The sequence below is a fragment of the Pleurodeles waltl genome, chromosome 7 (genome assembly GCF_031143425.1).
Source record: "Pleurodeles waltl isolate 20211129_DDA chromosome 7, aPleWal1.hap1.20221129, whole genome shotgun sequence".
NCBI classification, from domain to species: domain Eukaryota; kingdom Metazoa; phylum Chordata; class Amphibia; order Caudata; family Salamandridae; genus Pleurodeles; species Pleurodeles waltl.
Window position 1 is genome coordinate 284,187,132 of NC_090446.1, and position 27,414 is coordinate 284,214,545.

Here is a 27,414-nt window from a genome sequence, read left to right on the forward strand (position 1 = left end):
GATGGAACTCAAAGAAATACTGGTGATCTTGTGGAATGAAAAAGCTTGGTGTGGAAAGAGCCATTGCGCACGATGGTGTTGCAGTCAAGACAGCATTCAGGGATGGGGGCATAAAAACACCCTTTAAGGTTTTTCTGGGTGGTGATACATCAGTGGTGGAGAGTCAGATGCTGGCGGATCCACTCCTCGGGAGGAAGAAGAAGGAGTGCAGGTGATTGGCTGGAACTGGCGAATTAAGTGGTGTTTGGGGGATGTTTGTGAAAGTAGAGAGGAAGATGATGGCGTTGGAAGATAGTGATGGGTGCAAATGGGAATAGATTGCGTGAGGCATTATGCAGTGGGTGCAAATGGGAATCAATCAATCAATCAATCAAGAAATTTGTATAGCGCGCTACTCACCCGGAGGGTCTCAAGGCGCTGGGGGAGGGGGGACCGCTACTGCTCAAACAGCCAGGTCTTGAGTTGCTTCCTGAAGGAGAGGTGGTCTAGGGTCAGACGGAGGTGGATGGGGAGGGAGTTCCAAGTCTTGGCTGCCAGGTAGGAAAAGGATCTTCCTCCCATGGTGGCTTTTCTAATGCGTGGTACGGCGGCGAGGGCTTGGCTGGTCGATCGTAGCTGGCAGGTGGGAGTGTAGAAGGTCAGGCGGTTGTTGAGGTACCTGGGGCCCAGGTCGTAGAGGGCCTTGTGTGCGTGGGTGAGGAGACGGAACGTGATTCTCTTGCTGACAGGGAGCCAGTGCAAGTCTCTCAGGTGTCCGGAGATGCGGCTGTGTCGGGGGATGTCAAGGATGAGGCGTGCGGAGGCGTTCTGGATGCGTTGGAGTCTTTTCTGTAGTTTGACCGTGGTTCCGGTGTAGAGGGTGTTACCGTAGTCCAGTCGGCTGGTGACGAGTGCCTGGGGGACCGTCTTCCTGGTTTAGGTGGGGATCCATTGGAAGAGCTTTCGGAGCATGCGTAGGATGTTGAAGCATGATGATGAGACGGCGTTGACTTGTCTGGTCATCGAGAGGGAGGAGTCCAGGATGAAGCCCAGGTTGCGTGTGTGGTCCGTTGGTTTGGGTGCGCTGCCCAGGGCAGGGGGCCACCAGGAGTCGTCCCAGGCAGAAGGTGATGATCCAAGGATGAGGACTTCCGTCTTGTCTGAGTTCAGTTTCAGGCGGCTGTTCATCATCCACTCGGCTACGTCTTTCATCCCTTCGTGCAGGTTGGTTCTGGCGGTGGCTGGGTCCTCGGTGAGGGAGAGGATCAGCTGGGTGTCGTCGGCGTAGGAGATGATGTTGAGGTTGTGTTGGTGTGCGATGGTTGCGAGGGGGCTCATGTAGACATTGAAGAGGGTGGGGCTGAGTGATGATCCTTGTGGTACGCCGCAGATGACTTCGGTGGCCTCGGATCTGAACGGGGGGAGGCGGACTCTCTGGGTTCTTCCGGCGAGGAACGAGATGATCCACTCTAGTGCCTTGTCTTGGATTCCGATGTTGCTGAGGCGCTGCACTAGGGTGCGGTGGCAGACAGTGTTGAACGCTGCGGAGAGGTCCAGGAGGATGAGGGCCGCTGTTTCCCCGTTGTCGAGCAGGGCTCGGATGTCGTCAGTGGCTGCGATGAGGGCGGTCTCGGTGCTGTGGTTGGCTCGGAAGCCGGACTGCGAGTGGTCGAGGGATCCATTAGTCTCGAGGAAGGCGGCTAGCTGTCTGTTGACGGTCTTCTCGATGACTTTGGCAGGAAACGGGAGGAGCGAGATGGGGCGGTAGTTCTTGAGGTCGGTGGAGTCTGCTGATGGTTTCTTCAGGAGGGCGCTGAGTTCGGCATGCTTCCAGCTCTCCGGGAAGGTGGCGGTGTTGAAGGAGCAGTTGATGATGTCCCCAAGATGGGGTGCGATGACGGAGTCGGCCTTGTTGAAGACGTGGTGGGGGCATGGGTCGGTTGGTGATCCGGAATGGATGGTGTTCATCATCTGGATGGTGTCTTTGGTGCTGACCGGGGTCCAGGCGCGGAGGGTGGTGTTGGGAGGCGTCAGTTTGGTGGTTGGGTGCGTGGTCTGTGCGCCGAAGCTGTTGTGTATGTCGGCGATCTTGCGGTGAAAGAACGAGGCGAGTGAGTCGCAGAGGTCTTGTGAGGGAGTGATGTTGTTGTTTCCGGCGCTGGGGTTGGAGAGCTCTTTGACGATGCTGAAGAGTTCCTTGCTGTTGTGTGCGTTGTTGTCTAGTCGTTCTTTGAATGCTGTCTTCTTGGTGGTGTGGATCAGCTGGTGGTGTTTGCGGGTGGCGTGCTTGAGGGCGGTCATGTTGTCTGTGGTCGGGTTTTTTCGCCAGGCTTTCTCGAGGGTGCGGCAGTTCTTCTTGGAGTTCTTGAGGTCGTTGTTGAACCAGGAGGCTTTCTTGCTGTTGGGCCTGGTGGGGTGGGTTTTCAGAGATGCGAGGTTGTCAGCGCAGTTGGTGATCCACTGTGTGAGGTTGTTGGTTGCTTGGTTGGGGTCCGCTGAGCTGGCGGGAGGGTTCTGGCTCAATGATGTGGATAGCTGGTCGGTGGTGATCTTGTTCCAGCTCCTGCGGGGAGCCTGTTGTGGGTGCATGAGGCATTATGTGGTGAGAAGGGCAAAGAGGGTATAAAGGAAAGACACAGCTGTAATGTTGAATATGTTCAATTGGTTATTATTGTTATACGTTATGTTGTTATGGCATTCCTGTCTTAATAAATGACCTTTTGCACAATTATGGAGTTATGATGTTTTCCCATGATTCTCCTTTTGTGTCTCTCCTTCGTGCTCACGTTGGCCATGGCATTTTAATTTGACTTGGTTTGTTTACGACTACCCCAGACTTATATGGTGGCATTTGTACTTTTCACATGCAATTGTTTTTGAGTGTCTATGTGCGTGTGAGACTTTGTCTTTGTTTCCTCTCTCGGCCTCTGCACCCACTCATTGGAGTAGAGGGCAGGGTAACGCTGCTGCCGCTGTGTGGGCTTACTCAGATCGGTGTTGGTCTCCTTTGCTCTCGGTGATTGCAATGTGCTTACCTTGTAAAATTGGAGCACTAACTGCTCCGTTATATTTTTGTTAAAAAAAATGTAGGCACCAGCCTCACTGATTTTTGTCCTCCCTTATTAAGATGAAGCTGACATAGTACATTCAGAGATGCCCCCTGAGGTGCTCAGATTATAGATAAGAAAAGGATAGAAAGACAGTCTATGTTTTATCATCGTTTTTTCTGGTTCCTTCTGAGGGTGGGAAGCTTAAACAGCTATTCTATAGTGGGTATCTGTTATCATTGTTTTTCTGGTTCCTTTTGAGGGCGGGAAGCTTGAACAGCTATTCTATCATGGGTATCTGCGAACAACTGTGAACTGCACATCACAACAGGAGCTATGAAAGAATCCCAAGTGGCGTGAGCCCAGGTGGCGCGTCCTGCAACAATGCAGAGGACTGCTGACAGGCAATGCTCCCACAGGGTGAAATTTGTTTTAGCAGTATTATTTCCATACTATCAGGTGACGCACCTCCCATCACGCTTAATGCATTGACGATAAGTGACAAGGCCAGCTCGCAATGCTTAAGTGGCAGAATCTGCAGAAAACGGAACAGTTAATTTTAGCCGTAGTGCCTGTTGGAGTGTGTCTTTTAAAAAGCAATAATAATATGGAAAGCTTGCAATATATTGTGTGATGAAGCCGCTTGGAAATTGTGTTAACATAGAACATAATGCACGCGTTTGATATGTGCCCACGAGGAGTGGCTACCAATGTATACGAAGACTAATGAAAAGGCTCATTAATTCTGAATTATTATGCAATAATGTTTTGAATTTGTATTAGTATATCATAATTAGAGTTATGTGTTAAGAGTTTGCTTTATTAACAAGAAGTGCCTTAGCTTAGCAAGGGTCTGGGCCTAGCTGTCTGGCCTCATATTAAACTGCATTTTCTAATATGTAATGTGCTGTTTTCCTGAAGGACATGAAGCTGTACTTTTCCGGAAGTTATGTGTGAGTAGCCGTAGTAAATTCTTTCTCATGAGAACCGGCTTGCTCAAGACGACGTTCTTGCTAGCCGCAACAGTGTAATTCGTAACAAGTACTACCGTACTAGGAGAAGACAATGAAGACACTGACTGGAGCACGAAGTGTAACATTTTCTACCTGACATTCCAACCGTTGAAGACGTCAATAACATGGACCAATCCGTGACATGAGAACTGTGAGTTTGGAAAATTCTATCAAGGTGCTTACCAAATTATTGGACAGAGATAACAATGCACCAAACTTTACCCAATGAGAAATTAGGGACTAGTTAGACAGTTTTGATATAACGGCCTGACCCGAGGAAAGCAGGAACACTTTTTCCTCCACTTTGATTATGATTCTTACTTTTGCCATTTGTCATTCCTTTGCTATGAGACCTTTGCTAGAGGACTTTTGCTAGTTGCCAAATATTAGTTTAGTTATTCTGTCACTTTAAACCATCCTCTGCCACATTCTTATCTGATGCTAACTTCTTCTCCATCTGAGGGAAGTAGTCTGTTCCTTGGCCATTCTATCTTAAGACTTTGCCCTGTCCTATCCTTGCTGATGCCGATGAACTGATGTCCTGAGGACGAAGATTGACGCTGTTTACTGATCTGTTATATTGGTAACTATCTGATACAAATTGTGATTGTCTGTTTGCCTTTCCTTTCTAGGTACCAACTGTTGTTTTGATAGAGGCCTTAGTATAGCTATTTTCTAAATTTGTGTTCACTAAAATATTTTGCATGAAGCCCAACATGCTAATGCTAATTTGAGGTTAGTTAAGGCGTTCACAAATATTTTGTGCAAATAGATAAATAACTGAGTTCTTGCTTCGTTGAATCATGTACTAATGAGACTCTGCTAAATTGATTCATATTAAGGATGTACCTGGATACTGAATGAATATATCCTATGCATTGATAAATTTGTGCTCTAATTGTTGATTAGTAGTGGTTCAAATGAAGTTTATTGATATTGAGATTAACAGACATGATATTAGATTGTAACTAAGAGGGAAATAAAATATCCTAATGCATAATTAAACGGGTGTGGTTATTCATGACTGAAAGGTCATGGTGTGTTCAATTATTTAATCTTATTGATTTGTTATTGATTAGTGATTGTCATTATTGATTACTTATTGATATTGTTGATTGATGATTTGTGAGGAAAATTCTTTGTACTGGGAAGTCCCCAAACGTGGTCCAAAGGTTTGTCGACCTAAACGCGTCTCCTTGTATGTTTACTTATTAAGGCTCTGACGCGCCAACATGCTTAACCTAGTGACTGCCAAATGAATGTCCGCAATTTTTACCCCAGCAAAACCATGGCATATATTTATTAAAACACCGTTGTGTTGACCTACTGCATAATTCCATTAGGCTGAATACATGTGGAAACATATTTTTGAATTGTGCTTGTTCTGATATCCACGGGCTAACTAATGAAAATTAAATGTTTTTTTTTTTTAAATGGGCTAACCCACGGAAAAACAGTGAGTTCAATTAAATAAGAACAACTGTTAAACGATGCCGTAATTGAATTCTTAATAAATTCCATGCATTGTTCCTTTATTGGACTGCTAATCTGAATGTTGTGCGATGGAGCCTGAAAGTCTGTTTGTCCTCTGGGGACCATTCAGTAGAAGTGCAGCATTCCTGCACTTCACCTTAAGTTTTACAACTTACAAAAGTGTGAGTGACAGTAGCGTTTAGTGCAGTTGGACGCACCAGATATGGCACACGTGTGCCGGAATGCCATCTTGTGAAACGCATACCCCTGAACCTTTTTTAGGTGCTTGCCGGGTGACACAGGCAATTTTGGCAGTTAACTACAGATGTATGTTTTTAATCTTTACTATGACATTTTACCTTTGAGCAGTGTGTATTTAAAACAAACTGGAGAACTGTGAGTGGATATTTAACACTTCTGCAAGCTTCCTTCAGCTGCCCATACATCACTGTAAGCTACCTGATACTGCACCCAATGCCGCAAGCTTCCACACGTCCTAATTTGGGCTTGTTTATCAGTGAGGCTGCTTTCATGTTATATGTGAGTAAGCACTGCATGTGCTTTCTTTCAAGCTTCGAAATCCTTACCCACCATTAAACGTTTCTCTGCTGTGCTCAAACTTTAGTGAGGCGAGAATCCAGTCCACCCACGCCTGAATATGATCAATATAACACCCTAGGGCATTTGAAGTTAATAAAAACACATTACAGCAGATGGAAAAAGAGTCTCAGTTTTGGAATATGTATTTAGGTCAAGCGTGCAAGCGCTTTGACCTGTTGTTAAAATGGTGGGCTTTTAACCACGCCCTCCTCACGCCCAGCACTTTCACTGTTCGTTTTGGAGTATGGGGACCTGGTGTCTCTAGCAAGGATTATGAACCAAAAAAATACTTCCTGCAGGAATGACCAAAATTACTAAGATTAATGTATTTGCAAAGTCTGCCTAATGATGTGGATTTATGATGTTCTTTCAGAGGTAATGTACGATTGAAAGTTTTGCTGAGTAGAAACAATGACTGTACAAAATGGCTTTGTGGGAGTGAGGAAGCGGATTCTCACTATTTGGAAATCAAGAGGGATTCGAATGGTTCCATGTTGTCCAGTTGATTTGATGGAAAATCAGTGCGTTTTTTCGATATTTGTGTTTTTTTCGTGTCCCTGAGATTGTTTATGTTTTTTCTGTGTAGTATGATCTATTCATTGATGTAGGAAGTTGGCTCTGTATGTGCTATTTCAAAGTAAGGAATAGCATGCACAGAGTCCAAGGGTTCCCCTTAGAGGTAAAATAGTGGTAAAAATAGATAATACTAATGCTCTATTTTGTGGTAGTGTGGTCGAGCAGTAGGCTTATCCAAGGAGTAGTGTTAAGCATTTGTTGTACATACACATAGACAATAAATGAGGTACACACACTCAGAGACAAATCCAGCCAATAGGTTTTTGTATAGAAAAATATCTTTTCTTAGTTTATTTTAAGAACCACAGGTTCAAATTCTACATGTAATATCTCATTCGAAAGGTATTGCAGGTAAGTACTTTAGGAACTTTAAATCATAAAAATTGCATGTATACTTTTCAAGTTATTGACAAATAGCTGTTTTAAAAGTGGACACGGTGCAATTTTCACAGTTCCTAGGGGAGGTAAGTTTTTGTTAGTTTTACCAGGTAAGTAAGACACTTACAGGTTTCAGTTCTTGGTCCAAGGTAGCCCACCGTTGGGGGTTCAGAGCAACCCCAAAGTTACCACACCAGCAGCTCAGGGCCGGTCAGGTGCAGAGTTCAAAGTGGTGCCCAAAACACATAGGCTAGAATGGAGAGAAGGGGGTGCCCCGGTTCCGGTCTGCTTGCAGGTAAGTACCCACGTCTTCGGAGGGCAGACCAGGGGTGTTTTGTAGGGCACCGGGGGGGACACAAGCCCACACAGAAATTTCACCCTCAGCAGCGCGGGGGCGGCCGGGTGCAGTGTAGAAACAGGCGTCGGGTTCGCAATGTTAGTCTATGAGAGATCTCGGGATCTCTTCAGCGCTGCAGGCAGGCAAGGGGGGGATTCCTCGGGGAAACCTCCACTTGGGCAAGGGAGAGGGACTCCTGGGGGTCACTTCTCCAGTGAAAGTCCGGTCCTTCAGGTCCTGGGGGCTGCGGGTGCAGGGTCTCTCCCAGGCGTCGGGACTTTGGATTCAAAGAGTCGCGGTCAGGGGAAGCCTCGGGATTCCCTCTGCAGGCGGCGCTGTGGGGGCTCAGGGGGGACAGGTTTTGGTACTCACAGTATCAGAGTAGTCCTGGGGTCCCTCCTGAGGTGTTGGATCTCCACCAGCCGAGTCGGGGTCGCCGGGTGCAGTGTTGCAAGTCTCACGCTTCTTGCGGGGAGCTTGCAGGGTTCTTTCAAGGCTGCTGGAAACAAAGTTGCAGCCTTTCTTGGAGCAGGTCCGCTGTCCTCGGGAGTTTCTTGTCTTTTCGAAGCAGGGGCAGTCCTCAGAGGATGTCGAGGTCGCTGGTCCCTTTGGAAGGCGTCGCTGGAGCAGGATCTTTGGAAGGCAGGAGACAGGCCAGTGAGTTTCTGGAGCCAAGGCAGTTGTCGTCTTCTGGTCTTCCTCTGCAGGGGTTTTCAGCTAGGCAGTCCTTCTTCTTGTAGTTTGCAGGAATCTAATTTTCTAGGGTTCAGGGTAGCCCTTAAATACTAAATTTAAGGGCGTGTTTAGGTCTGGGGGGTTAGTAGCCAATGGCTACTAGCCCTGAGGGTGGGTACACCCTCTTTGTGCCTCCTCCCAAGGGGAGGGGGTCACAATCCTAACCCTATTGGGGGAATCCTCCATCTGCAAGATGGAGGATTTCTAAAAGTTAGAGTCACCTCAGCTCAGGACACCTTAGGGGCTGTCCTGACTGGCCAGTGACTCCTCCTTGTTATTCTCATTATTTTCTCCGGCCTTGCCGCCAAAAGTGGGGGCCGGGCCGGAGGGGGCGGGCAACTCCACTAGCTGGAGTGTCCTGCGGTGCTGTGACAAAGGGGTGAGCCTTTGAGGCTCACCGCCAGGTGTTACAGCTCCTGCCTGGGGGAGGTGTTAGCATCTCCACCCAGTGCAGGCTTTGTTACTGGCCTCAGAGTGACAAAGGCACTCTCCCCATGGGGCCAGCAACATGTCTCTAGTGTGGCAGGCTGCTGGAACTAGTCAGCCTACACAGATAGTCGGTTAAGTTTCAGGGGGCACCTCTAAGGTGCCCTCTGGGGTGTATTTGGCAATAAAATGTACACTGGCATCAGTGTGCATTTATTGTGCTGAGAAGTTTGATACCAAACTTCCCAGTTTTCAGTGTAGCCATTATGGTGCTGTGGAGTTCGTGTTTGACAGACTCCCAGACCATATACTCTTATGGCTACCCTGCACTTACAATGTCTAAGGTTTTGTTTAGACACTGTAGGGGTACCATGCTCATGCACTGGTACCCTCACCTATGGTATAGTGCACCCTGCCTTAGGGCTGTAAGGCCTGCTAGAGGGGTGTCTTACCTATACTGCATAGGCAGTGAGAGGCTGGCATGGCACCCTGAGGGGAGTACCATGTCGACTTACTCGTTTTGTCCTCACTAGCACACACAAGCTGCAAGCAGTGTGTCTGTGCTGAGTGAGAGGTCTCCAGGGTGGCATAAGACATGCTGCAGCCCTTAGAGACCTTCCTTGGCATCAGGGCCCTTGGTACTAGAAGTACCAGTTACAAGGGACTTATCTGGATGCAGGGTCTGCCAATTGTGGATACAAAAGTACAGGTTAGGGAAAGAACACTGGTGCTGGGGCCTGGTTAGCAGGCCTCAGCACACTTTCAATTGTAAACATAGCATCAGCAAAGGCAAAAAGTCAGGGGGCAACCATGCCAAGGAGGCATTTCCTTACACAACCCCCCCCCAAACGAAAGAGGATGAGACTAACCTTTCCCAAGAGAGTCTTCATTTTCTAAGTGGAAGAACCTGGAAAGGCCATCTGCATTGGCATGGGCAGTCCCAGGTCTGTGTTCCACTATAAAGTCCATTCCCTGTAGGGAGATGGACCACCTCAACAGTTTAGGATTTTCACCTTTCATTTGCATCAGCCATTTGAGAGGTCTGTGGTCAGTTTGAACTAGGAAGTGAGTCCCAAAGAGGTATGGTCTCAGCTTCTTCAGGGACCAAACCACAGCAAAGGCCTCCCTCTCAATGGCACTCCAACGCTGCTCCCTGGGGAGTAACCTCCTGCTAATGAAAGCAACAGGCTGGTCAAGGCCATCATCATTTGTTTGGGACAAAACTGCCCCTATCCCATGTTCAGAGGCATCAGTCTGCACAATGAACTGCTTAGAATAATCTGGAGCTTTTAGAACTGGTGCTGAGCACATTGCTTGTTTCAGGGTGTCAAAGGCCTGTTGGCATTCCACAGTCCAGTTCACTTTCTTGGGCATTTTCTTGGAGGTGAGTTCAGTGAGGGCTGTCACAATGGATCCATATCCCTTCACAAACCTCCTGTAATACCCAGTCAAGCCAAGGAATGCCCTGACTTGAGTCTGGGTTTTTGGAGCTACCCAGTCCAGAATAGTCTGGATCTTGGGTTGGAGTGGCTGAACTTGGCCTCCACCTACAAGGTGACCCAAGTAAACCACAGTTCCCTGCCCTATCTGGCATTTGGATGCCTTGATAGAGAGGCCTGCAGATTGCAGAGCCTTCAAAACCTTCTTCAGGTGGACCAGGTGATCCTGCCAGGTGGAGCTAAAGAAAGCAATATCATCAAGATAAGCTGTGCTAAAGGACTCCAAGCCAGCAAGGACTTGATTCACCAACCTTTGGAAGGTGGCAGGGGCATTCTTTAAACCAAAGGGCATAACAGTAAACTGATAATGCCCATCAGGTGTGGAGAATGCTGTTTTCTCTTTTGCTCCAGGTGCCATTTTTATTTGCCAGTACCCTGCTGTCAAGTCAAAGGTACTTAAGAATTTGGCAGCACCTAATTTATCTATGAGCTCATCAGCTCTTGGAATTGGATGAGCATCTGTCTTGGTGACAGAATTGAGCCCTCTGTAGTCCACACAAAACCTCATCTCTTTCTTTCCATCTTTGGTGTGAGGTTTGGGGACTAAGACCACTGGGCTAGCCCAGGGGCTGTCAGAGCGCTCAATTACTCCCGATTCCAGCATCTTGTGGACTTCCACCTTGATGCTTTCCTTAACATGGTCAGACTGTCTAAAGATTTTGTTTTTGACAGGCATGCTGTCTCCTGTGTCCACATCATGGGTACACAGGTGGGTCTGACCAGGGGTTAAGGAGAAGAGTTCAGGAAACTGTTGTAGGACTCTCCTACAATCAGCTTGCTGTTGGCCAGAGAGGGTGTCTGAGTAGATCACTCCATCTACTGTGCCATCTTTTGGGTCTGATGACAGAAGATCAGGGAGAGGTTAACTCTCTGCCTCCTGATCCTCATCTGTTACCATCAACAGATTCACATCAGCCCTGTCATGGAAGAGCTTAAGGCGGTTCACATGGATCACCCTCTTGGGGCTCCTGCTTGTGCCCAGGTCCACCAGGTAGGTGACCTGACTCTTCCTTTCTAGCACTGGGTAAGGGCCACTCCATTTGTCCTGGAGTGCCCTGGGAGCCACAGGCTCCAGAACCCAGACTTTCTGCCCTGGTTGGAACTCAACCAGTGCAGCCTTTTGGTCATACCAAAACTTCTGGAGCTGTTGGCTGGCCTCAAGGTTTTTGGTTGCCTTTTCCATGTACTCTGCCATTCTAGAGCGAAGGCCAAGTACATAGTCCACTATGTCTTGTTTAGGCTCATGGAGAGGTCTCTCCCAGCCTTCTTTAACAAGAGCAAGTGGTCCCCTTACAGGATGACCAAACAGAAGTTCAAAGGGTGAGAATCCTACTCCCTTCTGTGGCACCTCTCTGTAAGCGAAAAGCAGACATGGCAAGAGGACATCCCATCTCCTTTTGAGTTTTTCTGGGAGCCCCATGATCATGCCTTTTAATGTCTTGTTGAATCTCTCAACCAAGCCATTAGTTTGTGGATGGTAAGGTGTAGTGAATTTATAAGTCACTCCACACTCATTCCACATATGTTTCAGGTATGCTGACATGAAGTTGGTACCTCTGTCAGACACCACCTCCTTAGGGAAACCCACTCTGGTAAAGATACCAATGAGGGCCTTGGCTACTGCAGGGGCAGTAGTCGACCTAAGGGGAATAGCTTCAGGATACCTGGTAGCATGATCCACTACTACCAGGATATACATATTTCCTGAGGCTGTGGGAGGTTCCAGTGGACCAACTATGTCCACACCCACTCTTTCAAAGGGGACCCCCACCACTGGAAGTGGAATGAGGGGGGCCTTTGGGTGTCCACCTGTCTTACCACTGGCTTGACAGGTGGGGCAGGAGAGGCAAAACTCCTTAACCATGTTGGACATATTGGGCCAGTAGAAGTGGTTGACTAACCTCTCCCACGTCTTGGTTTGTCCCAAATGTCCAGCAAGGGGAATGTCATGGGCCAATGTTAGGATGAACCCTCTGAACAGCTGAGGCACTACCACTCTCCTAGTGGCACCAGGTTTGGGGTCTCTGGCCTCAGTGTACAGGAGTCCATCTTCCCAATAGACCCTATGCGTTCCATTTTTCTTGCCCTTGGACTCTTCAGCAGCTTGCTGCCTAAGGCCTTCAAGAGAGGGACAGGTTTCTTGTCCCTTACACAGCTCCTCCCTTGAGGGTCCCCCTGGGCCTAAGAGCTCAACCTGATAAGGTTCAAGCTCCAAAGGCTCAGTTCCCTCAGAGGGCAGAACTTCTTCCAGAGAAGAGAGGTTCCCTTTCTTTTGCTGTGTTGCAGTGGGTTTCCCAACTGACTTTCCTGTTCTCTTGGTAGGCTGGGCCATTCTTCCAGACTCCAGCTCTACTTGTTCACCCTGTGCCTTGCATTGTGCTCTTGTTTTCACACACACCAGTTCAGGGATACCCAGCATTGCTGCATGGGTTTTTAGTTCTACCTCAGCCCATGCTGAGGACTCCAGGTCATTTCCAAGCAGACAGTCCACTGGGATATTTGAGGAGACCACCACCTGTTTCAGGCCATTGACCCCTCCCCATTCTAAAGTAACCATTGCCATGGGATGTACTTTTCTCTGATTGTCAGCGTTGGTGACTGTGTAAGTTTTTCCAGTCAGGTATTGGCCAGGGGAAACCAGTTTCTCTGTCACCATGGTGACACTGGCACCTGTATCCCTCAGGCCCTCTATTCTAGTCCCATTAATTAAGAGTTGCTGTCTGTATTTTTGCATGTTAGGCGGCCAGACAGCTAGTGTGGCTAAATCCACCCCACCCTCAGAAACTAGAGTAGCTTCAGTGTGGACCCTGATTTGCTCTGGGCACACTGTTGATCCCACTGGAGACTAGCTATACCAGTGTTACCTGGATGGGAGTTTGGAGTGGAACCTTTCTTGGGACAGGCCTTGTCTCCAGTTTGGTGTCCATGCTGTTTACAGCTATGACACCAGGCCTTTTTGGGATCAAAGTTTTTACCCTTGTACCCATTGTTTTGTGAAGAGGCTCTGGGCCCACCCTCCTGTGCAGGTTTTTGGGGGCCTGTAGAAGACTCTTTACTAGTTTTAGTTTTGGTTGTCTCATCACCCTTCCCCTGGGGAGTCTTTGTGACCCCTTTCTTTTGGTCACCCCCTGTTGAAGTCTTGGACACCCTTGTCTTGACCCAATGGTCCGCCTTCTTTCCCAATTCTTGGGGAGAAATTGGTCCTAGGTCTACCAGATGCTGATGCAGTTTATCATTGAAACAATTACTCAATAGGTGTTCTTTCACAAATAAATTGTACAGCCCATCATAATTACTTACACCACTGCCTTGAATCCAACCATCTAGTGTTTTCACTGAGTAGTCTACAAAGTCAACCCAGGTCTGGCTCGAGGATTTTTGAGCCCCCCTGAATCTAATCCTATACTCCTCAGTGGAGAATCCAAAGCCCTCAATCAGGGTACCCTTCATGAGGTCATAAGATTCTGCATCTTGTCCAGAGAGTGTGAGGAGTCTATCCCTACACTTTCCTGTGAACATTTCCCAAAGGAGAGCACCCCAGTGAGATCTGTTCACTTTTCTGGTTACACAAGCCCTTTCAAAAGCTGTGAACCATTTGGTGATGTCATCACCATCTTCATATTTAGTTACAATCCCTTTAGGGATTTTCAACATGTCAGGAGAATCTCTGACCCTATTTATGTTGCTGCCACCATTGATGGGTCCTAGGCCCATCTCTTGTCTTTCCCTTTCTATGGCTAGGAGCTGTCTCTCTAAAGCCAATCTTTTGGCCATCCTGGCTAACAGGAGGTCATCTTCACTGAGAGCATCCTCAGTGATTTCAGAAATGTGGGACCCTCCTGTGAGGGACTCACCATTTCTGACTAACACAGTTAGAGACAGGACTTGAGGGGTCCTGTTCTCCCTATTTAGGACTGGAGGAGGGACATTGGCCTCCAAGTCACTAATTTCTTCCTCTGTGATGTCATCATCAGAGGGGTTGGCTTTTTCAAACTCTGCCAACAGCTCCTGGAGCTGAATTTTGGTAGGTCTGGAGCCAATGGTTATTTTTTTGATATTACAGAGAGACCTTAGCTCCCTCATCTTAAGATGGAGGTAAGGTGTGGTGTCGAGTTCCACCACATTCATCTCTGTATCAGACATTATTTTGCTAAAAGTTGGAAGACTTTTTAAAGAATCTAAAACTGTGTCTAGAATCTAATTTCAAACTTTTAACAAACTTTTAAACTCTAAAAGAGAATGCTAAACAGGGACTTAACACACAAGGCCCTAGCAGGACTTTTAAGAATTTAGAAAAATTTCAAATTGCAAAAATGAATTTCTAATGACAATTTTGGAATTTGTCGTGTGATCAGGTATTGGCTGAGTAGTCCAGCAAATGCAAAGTCTTGTACCCCACCGCTGATCCACCAATGTAGGAAGTTGGCTCTGTATGTGCTATTTCAAAGTAAGGAATAGCATGCACAGAGTCCAAGGGTTCCCCTTAGAGGTAAAATAGTGGTAAAAATAGATAATACTAATGCTCTATTTTGTGGTAGTGTGGTCGAGCAGTAGGCTTATCCAAGGAGTAGTGTTAAGCATTTGTTGTACATACACATAGACAATAAATGAGGTACACACACTCAGAGACAAATCCAGCCAATAGGTTTTTGTATAGAAAAATATCTTTTCTTAGTTTATTTTAAGAACCACAGGTTCAAATTCTACATGTAATATCTCATTCGAAAGGTATTGCAGGTAAGTACTTTAGGAACTTTAAATCATAAAAATTGCATGTATACTTTTCAAGTTATTGACAAATAGCTGTTTTAAAAGTGGACACGGTGCAATTTTCACAGTTCCTAGGGGAGGTAAGTTTTTGTTAGTTTTACCAGGTAAGTAAGACACTTACAGGTTTCAGTTCTTGGTCCAAGGTAGCCCACCGTTGGGGGTTCAGAGCAACCCCAAAGTTACCACACCAGCAGCTCAGGGCCGGTCAGGTGCAGAGTTGAAAGTGGTGCCCAAAACACATAGGCTAGAATGGAGAGAAGGGGGTGCCCCGGTTCCGGTCTGCTTGCAGGTAAGTACCCACGTCTATGGAGGGCAGACCAGGGGGGTTTTGTAGGGCACCGGGGGGGACACAAGCCCACACAGAAATTTCACCCTCAGCAGCGCGGGGGCGGCCGGGTGCAGTGTAGAAACAGGCGTCGGGTTCGCAATGTTAGTCTATGAGAGATCTCGGGATCTCTTCAGCGCTGCAGGCAGGCAAGGGGGGGATTCCTCGGGGAAACCTCCACTTGGGCAAGGGAGAGGGACTCCTGGGGGTCACTTCTCCAGTGAAAGTCCGGTCCTTCAGGTCCTGGGGGCTGCGGGTGCAGGGTCTCTCCCAGGCGTCGGGACTTTGGATTCAAAGAGTCGCGGTCAGGGGAAGCCTCGGGATTCCCTCTGCAGGCGGCGCTGTGGGGGCTCAGGGGGGACAGGTTTTGGTACTCACAGTATCAGAGTAGTCCTGGGGTCCCTCCTGAGGTGTTGGATCTCCACCAGCCGAGTCGGGGTCGCCGGGTGCAGTGTTGCAAGTCTCACGCTTCTTGCGGGGAGCTTGCAGGGTTCTTTCAAGGCTGCTGGAAACAAAGTTGCAGCCTTTCTTGGAGCAGGTCCGCTGTCCTCTGGAGTTTCTTGTCTTTTCGAAGCAGGGGCAGTCCTCAGAGGATGTCGAGGTCGCTGGTCCCTTTGGAAGGCGTCGCTGGAGCAGGATCTTTGGAAGGCAGGAGACAGGCCGGTGAGTTTCTGGAGCCAAGGCAGTTGTCGTCTTCTGGTCTTCCTCTGCAGGGGTTTTCAGCTAGGCAGTCCTTCTTCTTGTAGTTTGCAGGAATCTAATTTTCTAGGGTTCAGGGTAGCCCTTAAATACTAAATTTAAGGGCGTGTTTAGGTCTGGGGGGTTAGTAGCCAATGGCTACTAGCCCTGAGGGTGGGTACACCCTCTTTGTGCCTCCTCCCAAGGGGAGGGGGTCACAATCCTAACCCTATTGGGGGAATCCTCCATCTGCAAGATGGAGGATTTCTAAAAGTTAGAGTCACCTCAGCTCAGGACACCTTAGGGGCTGTCCTGACTGGCCAGTGACTCCTCCTTGTTATTCTCATTATTTTCTCCGGCCTTGCCGCCAAAAGTGGGGGCCGGGCCGGAGGGGGCGGGCAACTCCACTAGCTGGAGTGTCCTGTGGTGCTGTGACAAAGGGGTGAGCCTTTGAGGCTCACCGCCAGGTGTTACAGCTCCTGCCTGGGGGAGGTGTTAGCATCTCCACCCAGTGCAGGCTTTGTTACTGGCCTCAGAGTGACAAAGGCACTCTCCCCATGGGGCCAGCAACATGTCTCTAGTGTGGCAGGCTGCTGGAACTAGTCAGCCTACACAGATAGTCGGTTAAGTTTCAGGGGGCACCTCTAAGGTGCCCTCTGGGGTGTATTTGGCAATAAAATGTACACTGGCATCAGTGTGCATTTATTGTGCTGAGAAGTTTGATACCAAACTTCCCAGTTTTCAGTGTAGCCATTATGGTGCTGTGGAGTTCGTGTTTGACAGACTCCCAGACCATATACTCTTATGGCTACCCTGCACTTACAATGTCTAAGGTTTTGTTTAGACACTGTAGGGGTACCATGCTCATGCACTGGTACCCTCACCTATGGTATAGTGCACCCTGCCTTAGGGCTGTAAGGCCTGCTAGAGGGGTGTCTTACCTATACTGCATAGGCAGTGAGAGGCTGGCATGGCACCCTGAGGGGAGTACCATGTCGACTTACTCGTTTTGTCCTCACTAGCACACACAAGCTGCAAGCAGTGTGTCTGTGCTGAGTGAGAGGTCTCCAGGGTGGCATAAGACATGCTGCAGCCCTTAGAGACCTTCCTTGGCATCAGGGCCCTTGGTACTAGAAGTACCAGTTACAAGGGACTTATCTGGATGCCAGGGTCTGCCAATTGTGGATACAAAAGTACAGGTTAGGGAAAGAACACTGGTGCTGGGGCCTGGTTAGCAGGCCTCAGCACACTTTCAATTGTAAACATAGCATCAGCAAAGGCAAAAAGTCAGGGGGCAACCATGCCAAGGAGGCATTTCCTTACAATTGATATCTGTGTAAATATAGTAGGTTGGTTATTCCGTTTCCATGACTGAACATATGGTCTGCACTCTCAGGTTGTATTTAAGTCTAATAAAGTCTATTTCAAAATAATATTTTGGGAGCTGTCTTGAATTTAGCTGATGAAGTGTTGCGCCTTTTCTTTGCATTTTCAGACAGAATAAATATAGAGTTGGCCAGAGCAATTAAACAACATCTTGCTTCTTATGCTTTTCATATATCAGAAAATGTCCTCACCGTGATAGAGATGGGGGGGCTTGTGAGAACAACGTCTTTCTCCACAAGCAGCTTTTTACCCTGCTCGTCCTCACACACAGCTGAGACTTTAATCATGTTGTCTTCAGTCAAGGCGTTTTCATACTGAGAGTAGGAGATCTTCAGTGGGATCTGTTTCTCTGAAAATGCAGAAGACACAGCATGGTGAGAAAAACATCTTAGATTATGGGAAAGTACCTTTCTCTGGGGTCAAGTAATTAATAGCTAACGTTCTGGATTTCATTCTGAATGACACTCTAAGTCTAATATCTATTAAGATCTTTTTTAATGGATCTTTATTTATTTATTTGGTGTTTTTATATGGCATGTGCCAAGCTTGCGGGCATCAAGTGCTTTACATCAAAAACTTTCCAAAAAAACGTAAACAATTTCATAAGTGTCACAAAAGTCCAGCATGAAAAAACAAAGACAACAATGGCAACAATGGAATAAAACTATATGTTTAATAAATGAAGGTGCAAACAGAGGCCAGTTGGAATAAAGGACAATTGCAAGACAGTAGTCACAATAGAGGTAGGTAGGCAGGAGCCCTACAAGGAAATCAGGTGAATAGTAAAAACAATTCCAATTTAGACTACAGGTTATCTAGAGGGAAGAAGGGAGAAAGGGATATTTCACAAGTAACATTTTTATTTCCCTTTGAAATTCAGGTAGAGAGGAAGTAGGAAGTGTGATTGAATTCTAGGCTCTGCGCAGTGTCAGAAAAATACTGGTTCTAGATGCAGCCACCACCTATGTCCTTGCCACAGAGACTAGGGGACAGATTTTAAAAAAGTGGCGCTGCACCTAGCGCAGCCCCACTTTCCTTGCGCCCCTTAGTACCCCCCTGACTCCACCATGTGTGCACTGTATTTACAATATGGCTCACCAAAGCACATGGTAGGGGTCAATAGAGTCATTATTTTACACTATTGATGTACTCTTCAGGAATAGTGCTAAAACTGCAGAGTACATTGTGGCCCATTATAAATGATGGAAGCCCCGTTTTAACTTAGTAAATATGGTGTGGGGAAAATGCCATGTTAGCGCCACGGTAGCCTCAAACAAATGGGGCGGCGCTGAGGTGGCGCTAGGGGCTCTTAAATCTGCCTTGAGCTATATCAGACAAAGACACATATGTTGTTCTTGTTAAACATTAAAGCTCTGACATCAAGATTTTCACTTACCATACTGCTTTTTAGCTAATCCCCCGTGATCCTCATATATTAATTCACTCAAATATGGAGAAATATGGGCCGTATTTACAGCTGCCTATAAAAATATGACCAATATCCTTCCTGCGGTAATACAAGTGCTATAGGCTATAATGAACTTGGAACATGATGGGCGGGTCATCTGTCACTTAACTAAATAAGGATGAGAATCAGAAAAAAGCGAAGCTTGGCTCTATTGCTCCTAATGGTACCAATACACTAGGACGTAATTCAATACTGAAATATTCTAATTAATTCTACACAAATGTGCAAGGGTTGTATGCTGCCAGATCATGCAAAAGGAGATCTGGAGAAAAACTGAAGTTGAGATTTTTGATGCTTAATCGAAACAGCTTCTAATATATTGTTTCTAAAATGGATGCATGATCCATGATCGAAAATACATTGCTAACCATTAAGTTTTAGGAATATATTTGAACAAATAAGACAAATAATTAAGAAGAGATATGATACTCAACAGTGATAATATTGGAGGTTGTTAAGAGATATCACTAAGCAGCCCTGAGGAAGGGGGTCTTATCGTAACACCGTGCTGACTGCAATTTTGTCCGTGTACTCTGACACTTGAATGAACTGTTGAAAGCTACTGGAATAAGACGTAGTTGAAATATTGAATAAAAGAGCAGAGAAGATATAAAAGACATGGATCTGTGAATTAAACTTGTGGACTTTTAATATGCAATATATATAAGCTTCCCAATCAGTCACATTTATGACAGAATATCACATCTAACAAACTCTAAATTAGTCTCCATATGTCCTGAAACATGGCTTACTGAGCTAGGAATAACAGAAAGTGCAAAATATGATAGGCCACCGCCTGCCACGATTTCCCATACCGGTTCACACTTAAGCTTAGATTTTTAAAGGTTGCATGGATGTTTGGTCAGCACTGCACTATGTTGTGCTGCACATTCAGGGGCACATTTAACAAATAATCATGCAGTGCAGCAAGGCACCTTGCTGCGTTGCATGATAGGGTAAGGGAAGGAATGCACTGTACTTAACAATATACCGCAAATTTCTGTTATTGCTCAGCTCTTGCGCACAATGTGCTGCCTAGCGCCATTGCAGGCCCCTTCCACCAGGTGCAGAAGGCTACGCCTCACCTGGGAGGTGTAGCATTTTAATCCATTCCGAGCTCTACCAGTAATGGTAAATCTGGGAATGCACCAAAATCCATGGTTGGATGTGTGGGAACAACCCACGCTTCACCCATGAAATTCCTTCCCAGGGCAGAGTAACATAACAGCTATTTGCACTGCGTAGCGTTACTCTAGATTTATCAAGCGTGGCAAGTCCATGCAAGGTGGCCTTAGGTGGCTTGATTAATCAAACTGAAGAGTTGCCTGCTCTTGCGCCACAGTACGTGGTGCAAGTGCAACACAATTCTTTAATAATTAAGCCCTTCAGGTTTTTATAACGGTAAATAAATCAACACAATGCTCTGAAGTCCATTTGTGTCATACGAGCGCCTGAGCAAAATGTTAGTTAATAACTCCCTTATTGGTTAATTCCACATTGAGAGCTCACCTGTTTGTCTGAACACCTAATTCTCTTTAGAGTTTAGTTGAGACTACCAAGACTTTAAATCTGAATAGACCATTCTTCTTAATTTCACTGGTTAGATGAGTTACCAAGTGACGTGTAGTTACAAAAATAGTTGAAAATCTGAACTCCCAGCTTTTTCTCGTCAGACATTTCACAAGTGCAAAGCTCCAAAGTAGGAAACTATCAGGAAATGGGTAATTAGAACAGAAATCAGGTGGGGTAACATAAACTACCATTATAAATCCCTCATTCTGTGGACCGGTCAGGGTTTTACTCGACATACCACAGTGCTTCTGTATCCCAAAATGACAAATGCGGAAACATCAATGTGCTATTTCCAGGCAATTTAAACAGAGGACCTTAATGGTGTTTCAGTTTATATAGTCTGATGGAGGTGGAGGGTGGGTTGCACGAGTGGGCATTATGATAATAGCATTGATCATGGGAGGTTGGAGCAAATTAGCGAATGGAGACCCAAAGCAAGCTCTGTACTGCACCTTATACAGCACAGTGTACTTAATGGGTATACCCTCGTCTTTTTAAATAGTGACTATAGAAACCTACACCCAGATTAGTAATAGCAAATGCGAGAAAAGTATGCACTGTCATGAATATAAACAGCAGTTAAAAGAGAATTAATCTTCCCAACTGCCACAGGTTAGTTCTGTGCTGCCTAGAAACAGACCACAACATTCCACCGTGGAGGGCCACCCACCTGTGACATCTCTTAAGAGTCAGAGTGCACTGGGCTTGTCATCATTCAATCTTCTATAGGCATCATTTAGTAAAAAGTGCACCATGCCATTTCCGTTTGTGCACCCATGCTCTGGAGTGATATCCCTGTATCCATCAGGGCTGCCCCAACCCTGATCCAGTTTAGGAAAGTGCCAAAAAACACACTCCTTTCAACTACACCACATCCTTATGCAGGTACATCTGTTTTTATCTCAGAACTCAGCTAAACCTCCAAACATTTGTTGACTATGCATTTGACCCTTTATAGCTTTCTGCTGTGCTTTGACTATGTTCACATTATACACATACCCACATAAAACCCCCAATATCCAGTATGTCTGTACAACACCAAAGATTCACAAACAAAGACCTTCATGTGGCAGACTGATTGAATCCAGTACTGATTCCATTCTTGAATCTCTGCCCAAATTTTGTGATTGGTTTCTTTTCTTCTTGGTTTGTAAGATGTTCTCATACTTTAAGGACATCAAAGAGGCCCAGATGCAGAGATTCTCTTGAATTTTGATATTATGGTCTTGCATACAAGAACCCCTCAGGAACAGATACTTCTAGTAGTTGAATCAATCCTTACTAGCATGGACTGGATCTATATTACTTCCATACAGTTCATGGTAGAATGCCCCAGATGAGCCCTAATAGAAAATGTATTTGAATATGAATGGACCCCATCAATCTATGGGCAGCACATTTACCCTGATTGTCGAATGTTCACCAATTGGAGGTGGACTTCATTTATTCCAACTCTAACCCTTTGAAATCACAAATATGACTTTGGCATGGATATGTAGATGTATTTATCATATGGCCAGGCACTGAACAAAAGGCCTTTGAATTCATCCGATGGGTAAACGAAAGAGACCCCTTTCTTAGATTCACACATACACTCAACCACACACATTTGGCATTTCTAGCCCTGAATGTCAAAACTGTTGAAGGGGGGTCGAAACCAGGTGTATCATAAACATACTGAGATGAATGGACTACTTTATTTTGGTAGTTGTCACCCTCAAACCTGAAGAAAGGTTTTTCCTGTTGTATAATTTGTGCTCATCCCATGAAACTGTTCCAACATCACTAAATATGATGAAGAAGCCAACTAGTTGTGTAAAAAATGGTTGACCATCAGTATCCTATGAGCAAAATAAAAAGGCTAGGTAAAAAGCACATATTAACAACAGGTAGGACCTACTGGTGTCCTACTCTAAATTATTCACTGAAAAACTAATGTGTGTTACCACTTTTTCCTCAGTCTCTAACCAGGTTAAAAAAATAATAACTAAACATTGGAGGACATTAAGCATTATTTATATGTTGGCTGAGAGCAACACAGTGGTCCGCCCACTCAATTTATATGCAGGTGGACCATAGGTTTGGGTATGGTGGGGATTACTCCATCACCAGCATAGCCAAACTTCTCCTATGGCCCAATGAAAAAAGATCTGTCAGAGAATTCCTATATGTCCATTTGTCAAATAAAGATGGGTAGATATATAACAGTCTTCTAACTATTTGTCACCACCAGGCGAACCATGGCGAGAAGGGACAGTAAAAACCAAAAAATACCCCATCACTATTAGGAATTACCTCGATGGCAAGGGGGGCATTATCTTTTTTATTTTAAAAAAGAAAATCCCACTTTGGGATTTTCTTTAGAAAATTAAAAAGAAAACAGTTTGGTGTAAGACTCCGTCATGTTGACGGAGCTCTGCAAAAGCATTCATGGGAACCCCTATGACGGTGGTTCCTGCAGATGCTTTATAAATGATCACTAGCTTGGCAGTCCTTCATAAAGCATTTTCAGGAACTGCTTTGATAGGGGTTCATACCAATGCTTTAGAAATGACTGCCAGTAAATGTTTCTTAAAAACAATAAAGGTTCCTTGCAAGCACAAAGTACCTGGTTTGCGTTAAAAATCCCCGCAAGGGGCCGCAGAGGAGGTGATGCATAGAAGACGGTTTCGCCCCTTCGCACACGGACTTGCTTCATTATTTTCCACGCAGGGAAAGGCTGTGCATCGATTTCCAGCACGTGGACTTGGTTCCTCTTCGGGTTGCGGATGTTTCTGGCACCCTGGGGACTGTGCGTGGAATGCTGGGCTTGCAGAGCGAAGTCACAAGCGCTGCGTCGATCCAGTGGGCGTTGCGTGGAAAATTTTCCCGCGCGGCAGGCGCCGCGTCGTTCTTCTCTCTGGAAGTTGGGCTGTGCCATCCTGGGTCGGCTATGCGTCGATCCGGTGGGTCTTGTGTCGAAGTTCCTGTCGCAACGCAGGTGCCACGTCGATCTTCTCCTTGCGGAGTCACGTTGCGTCGCCCCGGCTCGGCGTGCAGTGAATTTCTCACCGCAGGGCAGGCTGTGCATCATTTTTAGCAGGCTGTGCATTGAATTTTTGCCGCACAAGGAGCCCAGTTGCAGGAGTGAAGTCTTTTTGGTCCTGAGACTTCAGGGTACAGGAGGCAAGCTCTCTCCAAGCCCTTGGAGAGCACTTCCCAGCACAGCCAGGGAGCAGCAAGGCAGCAGGGCAACAGCAAGGCAGCAGTCTTTATCAGAAAAGCAGTCCCAGTGAGTCCTTTGGGCAGCCAGGCAGTTCCTCTTGGCAAGTCTGGTTCAGGGATTCTTCACCAGCAGGTTTCTTGTCCAGAAGTGTCTGTGAGGTAGAGTGAGGTAGAAAGGTTTTCGTGGAGGTGCTACCGCCGCACTAACCCTGGTGGAAAGGGGCCTCCTAATACTGCCGTGGTTTTCTGTGGACCGCCGGGTCGGAGATGCTCATCTCCGGGCCAGCAGGTCCGACCACCCTGGCAGTATGAGTGGAGATGTGGCGGTCTACCGCCACCGTGGCCCTGGTGGTCATTAGACCGCCAGGGTCATAATGAGGGCCTAAGTGCCGGTGGCTAAAAGAGAGCAGTCAAAATGGCTAAAAGCAATAGATCGATTTGCACCAAGACAAAAACAACACATAACTAAATGAGCAAAGCCAGCTTCAAGATTTAGTAAGGATGTACAGGATGCTAAACTCAAACTGTGTCAGATCGAGTTCCAGTAGCATAAACAGTATCAGGTGGATTACAAAATCAAATGCAAAGAGGGACCAAAAGAATATAAAGCTAAACTACAATTAGTGAAATCCTACCACTATTGACGTCGGATTCTGAAAAATCTCAAATGAACAGAAGAAAGCTTTCATAATTTTAGAAAAATCTATTTCTTTGAAGAAGCTAACCCCTAACTTCTCAAGACTTGTGCAATCAACTTAATTTTTTCTGAATCAATAAAATTAAGACTACTAAGAATAGTACTCTGCCTCCATACCCTGTTAAATAGAATGCTAATAATACTGTTTTACTATTTTTTTAATATTGACGAGACTAGTTTAAATAAAGTCAAATCTGGCTCAAATAAGGATCCGTGTCCTCCTGCCACTTTGAAAGGTATGCTTCTGGCAAGAACTACTCTGTTAGAAATTAGACACAAATTACCACTGCGTTCATAATTTACTCCTGTGATTTTCACCATAAAATAGTAGCATAAATCACAGGGTAAACTATGCAAAATGCAAGCTTCCCCATCCATTCTGAGCTGTACACTGCACTGGTAAGTAGTTGATATGCAATTTACAATAGTAATTGAGTGAGAGATGTAACTGAGCCCACCCGCAACAGGGCGCATCCCGCTGATGCATTAAATATTCTTTCATGTCTATCTTTTCAGCAGGCATGCACTAAGCTTAATACATATATAAGTAAACTTGAGATGTAAAAGAAATTCACTAAGACTTAAAGCAAAGTTGTACAATCACCAATAAAAACTGCACATGTAATATGAGCAATTTTGATAATTTGGGGCTCGAAATACTAACAGGATATGTCGCAAAAAGTGAGCACGATCTGCAGCAGAAATATTTGCATACTGGCTCTTATTTTGTGATTCGGCCTATGTATTAATAAGGCTGCAGGTGGTAACACAAAGTCATCATTGCTTATTGCCGCATAATAAAATGTGAATTTGCAACTAAGCATTACTCATAGGTTTGCACACATTTTATTACAGTTAGATTTAGTGAAACAAGTGATTTATTTATTTTTGATGTAGCTAAGGTTGGGATATGCATCTTAACATTGACATAGTTGGACCTAGATTCCCAACTCCATTTTGAAGTAATTGTAGTATTTTTGCCAGGTGTGCATAACATTCTTTTTGTTTCAGGCAGCACTGTGTTAAAAAAAAAATTCTGAAATGTTCTGTTACCTTGCTTTGTGGGGGCTATTTTTGTGGCAAAGAATTTATTGGACGGTTATTCTCAGAACATGCAAAGAATGGGAGGCAGAGGCCCTTTGATAGATATCATGAAGAACGTAATAATGGAAGAATCTAGCATTGCATTAACCATGAGAAGGAATCTAACATTAAGTACAGTGTGAATACTAATTTTCCTACTAGGTGGGAACGTGTGGAATGTGGGGAACATCCGGAACAACGACTCAGGAATCACAACTTCGTTGTTAACGCAAGAGGAACCACGCTTTCATGAACAACGACTCCCTTTTTCTCTGCCGCTGAACATGTGTGATTAAGGCAGAGAAAAAGTGAGTCAGCATCAGAAGAGGATGCGATCAGGTAAGAGGGGCTGGGGCCTAGTTGGGGAGTAGTTTTTAGGGGTGGTGGTGGAATGAGGGCTTGGGGTTGGGGGAGGTTGGGTAGTTTTTTTTTTAGGGGCAGGGTGGGGGATCAGGGTAGTTCTGGTTTTTAGGGTCGGGGGATCGGGGCAGTTCTGTTTTTTTGGAGTGGGGGTCAGGGTAGTTTTGTTTTGGGAGTGAAGGGTCAGGTACTTTTGGGGGGATCGGGGTAGTTTGTTTTTTGGGGGTGAGGGGTTGGAGTAGTTTGGTTTTTGGGGGTGGGGGGTCTTTGGTTTTTGGGGGTGGGGGTCAGGATAGTTTTGTCTTTAGGGGCGGGGTAGTTTTATTTTTGGGGTGGGGTCGGTTGTTTTTATGGCATGTGGGGGGGTTGGGGTAGGTTTGAGGCCTCAGGGTTGGTGAGGGTATTGGGGTAGTTGTATTTTTGGGGGGATGGCATGCGAAAACCATGCATGAAGTTCCACACATGCCTCTACAAGGCATGCCTTTACCACGAAAAATTGTTGTAAAGGCAAAGGCATTTGTAGAAGGAACGCGGTCGATGTTCCAACCGCGTTGTTCAGGCATGCGTGGTTGGCGCATGCGTTGTTCCATCACACATCCGTGGAATGTACCTCTTGGATGTAATGACATGTTTTAACTGTGCAAAACTGAGTTTAGTTATTCAGCACTTGCCCCAGTCCACCTTTGCAGCAGGACATTCTCTCGCTTTCTCTTGAGGCAAAATGACTCATATTCCTGCACAGAGACTTATACTTGTTTAGTGCCGCATTTACGCCGCTTTTTTACACTTTGACACAAAAACGGTGCAAACTTACAAAATACAATTGTATTTTGCAAGTTTGCTCTGCTTTTGCGTCAAACTAATTATGCGAATGCGGCGCTAAACAAGTAAAGATATGGGCCTTACTTTCTAAATCAAGTGCATTTCTCCTTTCTTGATTGGAACTTTTATTTGGTTCTTCTTTTGATGCCATACTTGTAGACACTAGCTGCTTCAAAAGTTTCCATCTCACCCACATGGATTTTTAGTTCATGTCCCATATGCTTTCTTTAACAACATGTACTTTAATTTGCTGAATTGAATTGCCTGCATTATATTCATACATGCTGTATTCAGGTGACTACTCATTTATGCTTAACTGATTTTATTGGTGATTGTCACTTTACTATTTTGTTACTTAAACCTTCATGGTTTGCAACATGACCTTTCTCTGTCACTCCCGTGGAACAAATTCATCAGAGTCATTAATATATTGCTGAAAGTATGATTTTAGCCTCAGTAGGAGTTAAGGGGCTATTCCAGTGGATGTAACAGAGATTTGAGTTTGCATGAGGTTTTTACAGTGTCAATTCCATCCTTATCTTTAATGCTATCACAGGAGAGTAATGATGAAACAGAACTTACACAACTTGTCCAAACTAAGAGACGTCTTACACCCGAAAATCCAGCCTTCTAGAAGCTGTGGATCAACGATGACTTAGGTCAAGTCGTTCAAAGTGGAAAATATTCATCCACTATCACCAAGGGTGAAATGGTTGATATTGCACAACTTTGTGAATGAGGTAAAAAATGTGCTCCCTGCCTACTCCTCACAGGAAATAATGCCTGAAAGTTTGATAAATAAGCATAGCAGGAAATGTTTTGTTTGCCTCCATGGAGTACTTTCCATGGGAATGCAACTAAATCACACATACAGATCTGTAACCAGTCTCCCACCATAACCTGCTATGGGGATTTCTTGCACCATTTTTAAACAAGACAAACATTTGGTAGAAAGACACATATAAAAACTCTCATAATTATTATTC

General features: G+C 45.6%; 1 protein-coding gene across 1 annotated transcript in view; it reads right to left on the bottom strand.

Annotated features, from left to right (window-relative positions):
* LOC138304018 (protein-glutamine gamma-glutamyltransferase E-like) overlaps positions 1 to 27,414 on the bottom strand; it is a 289,413-nt gene that overhangs the window by 8,462 nt on the left and 253,537 nt on the right. The window contains exon 11 of the mRNA XM_069243665.1: positions 17,414 to 17,571. Coding sequence (XP_069099766.1) covers positions 17,414 to 17,571 — 158 coding nt within the window. The remainder of the gene's footprint in view (positions 1 to 17,413; positions 17,572 to 27,414) is intronic.